General features: G+C 45.7%; 2 protein-coding genes across 2 annotated transcripts in view; one reads left to right on the top strand and one right to left on the bottom strand.

The window, feature by feature from the left end:
- LOC135813749 (P protein-like) overlaps positions 1-4,421 on the top strand; it is a 23,816-nt gene extending 19,395 nt beyond the window's left edge. The window contains exons 22-26 of the mRNA XM_065326756.1: positions 168-227; positions 654-758; positions 1,332-1,425; positions 2,150-2,243; positions 3,539-4,421. Coding sequence (XP_065182828.1) covers positions 168-227; positions 654-758; positions 1,332-1,425; positions 2,150-2,243; positions 3,539-3,629 — 444 coding nt within the window. The 3' untranslated portion in view covers positions 3,630-4,421. The remainder of the gene's footprint in view (positions 1-167; positions 228-653; positions 759-1,331; positions 1,426-2,149; positions 2,244-3,538) is intronic.
- Positions 4,422-5,151: 730 nt separating this feature from the next.
- Positions 5,152-8,605, bottom strand: LOC135813748 (ADP-dependent glucokinase-like). The gene is made up of 2 exons (XM_065326755.1): positions 8,003-8,605; positions 5,152-6,761 (listed from the first exon to the last, which is right to left on the bottom strand). Exons 1-2 carry the CDS (start codon positions 8,326-8,328, stop codon positions 5,660-5,662), a joined length of 1,428 nt encoding a protein of 475 aa, XP_065182827.1. The 5' UTR covers positions 8,329-8,605; the 3' UTR covers positions 5,152-5,659.
- Positions 8,606-8,612: the final 7 nt, after the last annotated feature.

Raw genomic sequence — 8,612 nt, 5'->3', positions numbered from 1 at the left:
AGTAGACTTGCACCTGCTTCAATGTGTTGTATTCATTGTTTGATTATGACTGGCATCCTTTCCCAATTTGCCACTGGTGATGTTAGTACAAGTATGCAATGGCTCACAAGTTTGTGTTGTTGTTGTCAACATTTCCCCTATCCTCAATACACTTTTCCATCATGCAGGCGCTGGGAGAGCTGAAACTGATCCAGTTTCTGGGAGACGAAACCTCACAACTCATTCAGGTTAGTTGTGCGTAGGATTGTATTGCTCTTGGTGAGTATGGTGATGTTCCTCGTGGGGTAATTCTAGAATCTCATCATCTTCTTCTGCTTTTCTTCCCTACTCCCTATAACCTTCCCTCTTTTTTCGGGACAAGATGCAATAGGAGATCTGTGTGTGTGTGTGCTGTTAATATTAGGCCTTTCATACAGTACAGCTCCAGATAGAATGATACTTGTAGAACTAAATTCAGTTGTGTGTGTGTGCGTGTGTGTGTGTATGTGCGTGTGCGTGCATGTGCGTGCGTGTGCGTGCGTGCGTGTGCGTGCGTGTGTGTGTGTGTGTATGTGTGCGCGTGCGTGCGTGTGCGTGCGTGTGTGTGTGTGTGTGTGTGTGTGTGTGTGTGTGTGTGTTGTTTGTATTGAACCGTGAACACCACAACACAACAGGGTGTACCTGAAGGGTCTCGACTGACTGTGGCCATCATTGCCATCCTCTGGCTATCTGCTATCTGCTCATCATTCATTGACAACATTCCCTTCACTACGGCTATGGTAAGCTGCTGCTGCTGTTCTCTCTTTGTTTGTTGTATTGGGCTGTTCACTTTGATCTGTGATCGAGCTTATATGAGATGTAGTTTGAGTTGAAGACAATAAGGCCAATTCAGTGAGCAGTTACAAATTCATCGAAACAGTTAACATTGCCGTTTCAACTCCTGTATTCAGATAAGGGGAATAGTGTTATGCAGTCCCAGGTTTTTTTATCAGCCTTCACGTTGGTCATGTACAGCATCTAGAGTGTAAAGTACAGCATGATCTGTGTGTGGAGTGATAGCAAAGTACACCATGGTTTGTGTGTGGAGGGATAGCAAAGGTTAACATGCCACTCTGAACTGGATATGAAATAGAAATCCACAACTCAATCTCCGGACAGCTAGCCATTTCAATCATCTTAGGTCTAATCAGCAGAGCTCAGGGTTACTGGTCCAAGAGTGAAATAGAATGTTTACAGTCAATCTCGTGAATACCGACCTGGGTATAAGAACAATGAGAGTGTATGTGGCTGGAATACTCTATACTCTGCAGTCCTGCACATTGTGATGGGGTTTTCTTCTTTGTTTTCTGCAGATTCCTGTTGTAGTGTCTCTGGGTAGTGATGCTGATGTGGGTATTCCCCTTCCTCCCCTAGTCTGGGCACTGGCAATGGGGGCTTGTCTAGGCGGTGAGTTGAAACATTGCGATTTGTGTATCCTTCTTCTACCTACTGCGTGCTAACTTATCTGTTAATACATGCATTTGTACTGGTGCAAATTTTTTTTAAAGAGTAAAGTTCGCACGTCCACGTTACCACCGGCTATACAATTGTGTTGGGAAAACAACCAGCTTAGGAAGTTTCGCTTGTTCCAGGTCGCCGCCATGCTTGATTACTTGTAGATAAAAGACTACATGTAGTGTGCAAGTATGTGTATGTACGTGTATGTACATGTACATGCATGATGCTGACGGCATAACACCAGGTACAAGTACAAGTACGTGTATGCACATCAGACCTTTGTGTAAGAAAAATCCAGGAGAGTGAACAATCACTCTCGCTATCCTCTCAAGGAGAGTGGTCATGTATGATGCTGACGGCATAACACCAGGTATGCGTGGTGGAGGACATACTATACATACTGTACTCTGCAAGGACCGGTGTACTACTTGTAGTACAATGTACTTCACTAGTGTGTTCTGGTACCAGAGATGTAGAGTTGGCTAGATGGCTGGTCCTAAACTTCTTGTATTTCATCCTGTGCAATGCACCTTCTGTAACTGTATATGCAATTATGTGTGTGTATCATGATGTTCATGTGTGTCTGTGTGCGCGCGTGTGTGCATGCGTGTCTGTGTATTATGTATATATGTACATGATTGTACCATTATGTGCATGAATGCCCATACTGCAGGAAATGGCACACTGATCGGTGCATCGGCTAATGTCGTATGTGCTGGAATAGCGGAGCAACATGGCTATCCAATCTCATTCAACCAGTTCTTCAAGTAAGCTACTGTTTCTGAATGAGATAATGTTAACCTTTCAACCCAGTACATGTATCAGTATTACCGTAAAGTACCGCAAGAGCGCCCACCTTGATTTTTCAGCCAAGGAAATGAAAATCGTATGGCAGCGTGCAAAAGAGCTTGTGGCGGGAGAACCTTAGTGTACCTTTGTGTACTAAGGTCACCCGTGGCATGTTCTTGTGTGGGGGCCCAAGGTAGGCTGCGCTCGGATTGACTGCACAGCGTGCGATGTGTGTACACGGTACATGCCGTGCCGTGCCGTATGACCTACAGACAGGACACCACCCCCACAGCACGGCCACGAAAGGACGAGTTGGTGGTGCGCTCTCGCGGTACTTTACAGTAAATTCGTATGTATCATTACGGAGGTTTAGCATTATGAATTTCGAGTTTGCGTACACTTTTCAGTTTTCCAACTTGAATGCCAACTTTCTCATGTTCCGTTCTGAAAAGCAATCCAACCAAAAATCTCGGACTCGTGTCTTGGCAATTGTAAAATGACGATGTATTATCTATATTACTAGTATGGGAGTTGTCAAGGTATACCAGCCTGAATTCTCTTTGATACTCCTCTCCACAATGCAGAATCCATCACTTAGCTCTATAATGACTTGAGAACGTTATGTGTTCATATCCCCACTGCCCAGTAACATGGATGCACCAAGAATTTGTTGGATTTGTTGAACTGATTGAAATCATTACGAAATAGAACGAAATAGAGGTTGCGACTTCGGCGATGATTTTGTTTAGGAATGGGTTTGCTCCCACACTGGAGCTCGCGCTATTCTGCCGACAACTTGACACTTGACTGACTCACGACTGCCATCCAGAGAACACGAGAAGTCCATCGAACCTTCGACTCGGCAAACCTGCAAGAAAGCACCACTCCTGCTGTCCTGCTGTCCTGCTCAATACACAGTGTTTCACTATACAGTATAAGTGGTGCTCTTCAGGCACAATCTTTCTCAGCCTACTCAAGCTCAACTGATGAGGGGTGAATTCCCCGAAACACCGTGTATTGAGCAGGGAGTGGTGCTTTCTTGCAGGTTTGCCGAGTCGAAGGTTCGATGGACTTCTCGTGTTCTCTGGATGGCAGTCGTGAGTCAGTCAAGTGTCAAGTTGTCGGCGGAATAGCGCGAGCTCCAGTGTGATTGAAATCATTTTAGTTGTATTGTGATGAGGGTTTGTGGCCGAAAGACATCACCTAACTGTTATTGTTGCTGCTGTTGCTGTCTGTTTGTGCTGGTGCTGCTGCTGGTTGTAATTGTTTCTAGGATTGGATTTCCAATGATGTTGGTCACGACAGCCATCGCAATGGTGTACCTATTGATTTGCCATAGTGCTCTTGGCTGGAACTCACCATGATTAATTCTCTCTCTCCTTAAAAATGTTTCTGTCTTTCTTAAACCTTTCCTCTAGGACATGCTCTCCCTTCTGCAGTTTTCTGACCCATACTAAGTATCTAATTTTACAGCAGGTAAATGTCAAAGGCTATTTTATACCCTTCATGATATGGAATCTCTCTGCCAAGCACAACTATCTGGCTTCATAGTCTGCTCCCTCCTCATTTTCATACATAAAATCTACTACCCAATCGTGATCTTGAAATAGTTCTGTTTCGCCTTTGATTTTGATCAGCGCAGCACAGAAGACCTAGGCCGGCCCTGGTGGCAGTGAAATTATAATTTAAAGGCAGAATTCAAACCAGGCTGGAATAAGTCCTGCTACAAATCTATTATGTTATCATTATCTTCACTCTATCTGGTGTGTCTAATGCACCAATGTCCACAGCTGTCTTGAATTTGACAGTGCATGTCTATGAAACTCATTACAATCATGTACTGATATGATATGTACACACATGAATTTTTAGTTGCTTTTTCTTGTGGTTTTTAATCCACTCTGAAGCGGGAGTGAATGTCAACATTTTTTATTTTTACGTTTACTCTTCTTGTTGAAAGTTGTATCCTTAGATCTAGGTTCTTGTTTACTTTTTTTCTAACCTTTTTTAGCTGCGTAGTACGTACATTTTTGAGCAGTTAACTCTGATATGTGACATTTCTCAAATTAGTCATAGTGCAGTGACGCAAATTTATGGAGTTTATTTTTGAAACTCGTCACCCAATGGAAGCTGTCCAGTTGTTCTTTGCGCTTCGATGTCCTCTTTTGTTCAGTTTGTAAGCAAAACTGATCTGGTGTCAGTTGCGCCAAGAGTAAAATAAGCTCTGGGAGCTTATGTACTCTTGGTTCCACCCAGGGAGACGTACTCAAGCGACTCCCTGGGTGGAACCAAGAGTATAGTAACCTGCAGGTTATACTCTTGGTTCCACCTATAGAGGTTTATATGCAGATAATGCCATGTCGGTGAAATAGCAAATTCAAAAACCATGTCGTATCCAAACAAAAAATGACGTTTGGGTACGACTCCCCGGTGCTAAGTATACAGCGCGACTCCCCGGTGCTAAGTATACAGCGCGACTCCCCGGTGCTAAGTACACAGCGCGACTCCCCGGTGCTAAGTATACAGCGCGACTCCCCGGTGCTAAGTATACAGCGCGACTCCCCGGTGCTAAGTATACAGCGCGACTCGGCGGTTTTGCTTGAACTAGTGCATGCCACAGAGTACACTGTACACATCTGATCGGAGGGGGGGGGGGGGATAATGTCGTTCTGATCATTCGTCACCTTTCAATCGTCAAAGGTCTGTTGTCGACAAGACTGTGAGCAACACAGAATCGCATGTGCAATGTCACGGTATACCACTTCTCGCGCAACTCCCTGCTTCATGAACTGTTATTGCAACTCCTGCAAGTGCAGCAGTAAGGCAAGATGAGCAAGGTACAATTACCGTTTACCCGTACATGCACAGACACCATGGAAGCATTGATAGGTGTACTTCAAAAGAAGTAATTGAATTGGAAAAAATTAATGGTTTCAACTATTATAGAGAGCAGGGATGTTACCAGGCAGGAAGATTAAAAACTTACATGAACTTGAAAAAGTTTAAAAAGTAAAAAAAAAGAAGAGAGGATTTGTTTGCAGTTTAGACAAGGACAGAGAGTCCAAACAGTGCAGCAGATTGTGCCAATCACAACTAGCAGATAGAAACACAGGCCAGCCATACTTTAGCACAGAGAATTGGCTTGGCAGCACTGGCTACTACAGTCTACAGTGCACATGAGCAGAACACCAACTTGTGCCCAAGGATAGAAAAGAACATGACATATACTACAGATTTACAAGACAATTTCTATAGCAACAAACAGCAGTGTGCACGTATTACTAAAAGATCTATAACTATAAAAAGAAAGAAAGAAATGAGCTGTATCACTTGCACACAGAGTACAACACTGACATGGTACATGCTGGTAGTCATACATGTACTGGAGGTGTTGTTAGATTTGCAGAACAAGACCCGAGGCAGAGATATTGTCTCCTCCGCCGGCAGTCTGGAAGACCCGTGTGCAGACCAATACGGGAGCCACACAGAACTCATAGTCGTCTTCAGACCAACACGTGACAGGCTGACTGGCATCCACACTGATGCGTTTACCGTCACCACGCAAGGATGACATGAAGGACGTGTCCATGATGAGTCGAGATCGCTCAAGATCAATATCATCACTGGCACACGTGTGACGGAATGCTGTCAGAGCAGCTTTAGCAGCAGCCGGCCCGGAGTTTTTCCACGCTGAGCCACGCAACGTGACAATGGCCTGGTAAGCCAGAGTGTGAACGTGAAGTCGAGTTAGACGACGACCACCAGCCTTTTCTCTTTCTCTCAGGCCAGTCAAGACATCGCGCATCTGATCCAGCGCAGAAGCCAGTCGAGGGTTGGAATCGGAAACGGTGGTCAGGTTATTGTGGAGGATCATAGACTGTATTAGTGCCAGTTCTTGTTCATTCATACCCAGTGAGTCAGAGTAGGGTATAACATGATCCAAGAGGTCACTGAACAGACTTTCATCAGACATACTGGCCAGTTCAAAGTGACGACGTGTGCTTTCCCCGGTGGATGTCATCAGCTTCTCTACGCCTTCAAGGAGTTTCTTGCGTTCACCAGCGGCATACGGAAAGCTATCCATCATCTGTAAGCCACTAACAACAAGGAGATTAGCGCTGAGGGTTTTCAATTCTTTCTTGAGAGTTTGCAGTGACTCCAGCTTTGCATTCGCCACGTCACTGTGTAAAATGAAGCGATTAGCACGCGAGGCCTGGTATGGTCCCCACTGTTTCTTTGCCGGATACTCCATGACCAAATGAACATCGTCTTCATCACGATACGCAGCATCGCCACCGGCCAAGACAACACCTTTCCACAGGCCACTCTCCGCAGTGCTGCGCTTGAATGTCGACCCCAACAAGACACTGGCACCTTCACGTGCAAATCGATTTGCCATAACAGGAGCATTACCACCGATAACTGAACGAACGTCTTTCATGTCCTCCGATGAGCTGACAAGATTTCTGAATAGTTTCCTATCCCACACATAGCGTCTGCACAAAACCAACAAAGCAAGAGAAGATCAAACAGTGAGTGCATGGACGTTGATAAGAATCCTCACACTCCAATGTAGACATTTTAACCCTCCCACTACACATTACTCAGTCTCAGATACCCATACGATACTGTGATGCGAATGAGAATGGCTGATCCAGATCTACTTTGAGCATTGGGAAAATGTATGCCTACCAGCAAGAGTTCATAACCCCTGGGGGTTATGAACTCTTGCTACCAGAGACTACCCCTCCCCCATGTGAATCGTCTATGACAGTTCAGCATGTTATTTGTACTACAGTCTACAGTCAGTACAGATAGACGGTGTCTTGTACAGTGTATTTCCGAGTTCCTACTCATGTGGACACCAGGGGACTGTAGAGCATATATATAGGGTAGGGAGACGATGCAGGCAATACTGTACCCGAAACCATGTGCGTTTCGATCCCAGACTTGGAAGTTCTACGCAATCCGTGGTCTATGTGCAACTTGCAATCGCGGCCATCACCAGTTGACCCCAAACGCAGCCCAGACCAGTGATCCCTAAAGCCTGGTTCACACTAGGCCGATTTTCCGGCCGGTGCTCCGACACCGACTCCGACATGGAGTCTGCCGACTGTGTCGACTGAGTCGGACGGCCTGTTCACACACGGGAACGACTCACTCGCAATAGAGTCGCATCGATTATCCATAAAAGCAATGTACTCTTGATAAAAGCAAGAGTTCATGGGGGTTATGAAATTTTGGTAGGACTTTACATTTCATCAAGAGTACAAAGTACAAGAGGTCATGAGCTCGACATCGACGCTCTTTGCTGTCATGGTGAAAAGCGTACCGTGATTGGTCCGAATCCCGCTCCATCACGTGCAAGCAGTAAAAATCGGCCGGTTTTTCGGCTAAATATCGACCAGTCGATACTTGGTCGAAAACTAGTGCGACAAGAAAATCGCCGCAGATTTGTCGGAACCCTGTATGACAACACCGTTCACACTACGCAATTTTCGCCCCGATCTTGAGGATTTTTCGTACGAGTCCATGTCGGCCGGAAAATCGGCCTAGTGTGAACCAGGCTTTAGCCAGAGTGCATGATCATATGAGCCCCTCCCCCCCCCCCCCCCCTCAGGGAGACTGGAACGGGCAGTTATCTCGGGAGCAAAGCCCACATCGTCCGGTGCTCCTTTTGCCCATATTGTCTCCCTAGATGCTGCAACTCGCTGTTACATGTACATGTATGGCTTACTCAGCTGCGGCTCCATGCTGGAAGAAGTAGGCGAACAACTGATCCACTTCTGCCTGGTTTCCAACGTTGCTGTAATGACGAGTGCTGGATGGAGGCTTACTCCCGATTTTGTCAAACAAGTCGACAGCATCAACGAATACATCCCGGCATCCACCAAATCCAACAGCAACACGTTTGTCTTCAACACTGGCTTTGGCTTCTTCTTCTAAGAGTCCATTTCTGACAAGTTGTAAAGACAATTCATTTGTTGATTGTCTGGAGTAGAAGTACATTACCACAGCGATAGCCACGGATATGAACGTGGCCACAGAGTGAGCATCAGCCATGGCTACAAATTCGCCTCAAATTCTGCTACAAACTACTAAAAATTACAATGAAAGTCGTCCCTGACAAGAATCGATCACAAAGCAAGAAATCTTGAAGTGATGGTAGTTTCTTTGTCCGCGAGCCGTGGCCACGACAGGAATAGCTGCGGCACAATGAAATGAACTAGTCAGCAGTCACTGGGCCGTGACACACCTTCGCGGACGTACGACTGCTTGACAGCAGCCTGGATCATCAGATCATGGAGTGGAGATGTCAAAGGATCGCCGACAACAAAAGCTCCATC

Source organism: Sycon ciliatum, chromosome 4 (genome assembly GCF_964019385.1).
Source record: "Sycon ciliatum chromosome 4, ocSycCili1.1, whole genome shotgun sequence".
Taxonomy (NCBI): Eukaryota; Metazoa; Porifera; class Calcarea; order Leucosolenida; family Sycettidae; genus Sycon; species Sycon ciliatum.
Note: the sequence above shows the minus strand (reverse complement) of the source record. Positions and strands in the feature narration are given on the sequence as shown.

Bases quoted from the DNA above. Each gene is read 5' to 3' on its own strand.
- LOC135813748 (XM_065326755.1), bottom strand. From the start codon at position 8,328: ATGGCTGATGCTCACTCTGTGGCCACGTTCATATCCGTGGCTATCGCT. The intron at 6,762-8,002 runs GTAAGCCATACA...GGTTTTGTGCAG, and splicing joins CAGCATGGAGCCGCAGCTGA to ACGCTATGTGTGGGATAGGA.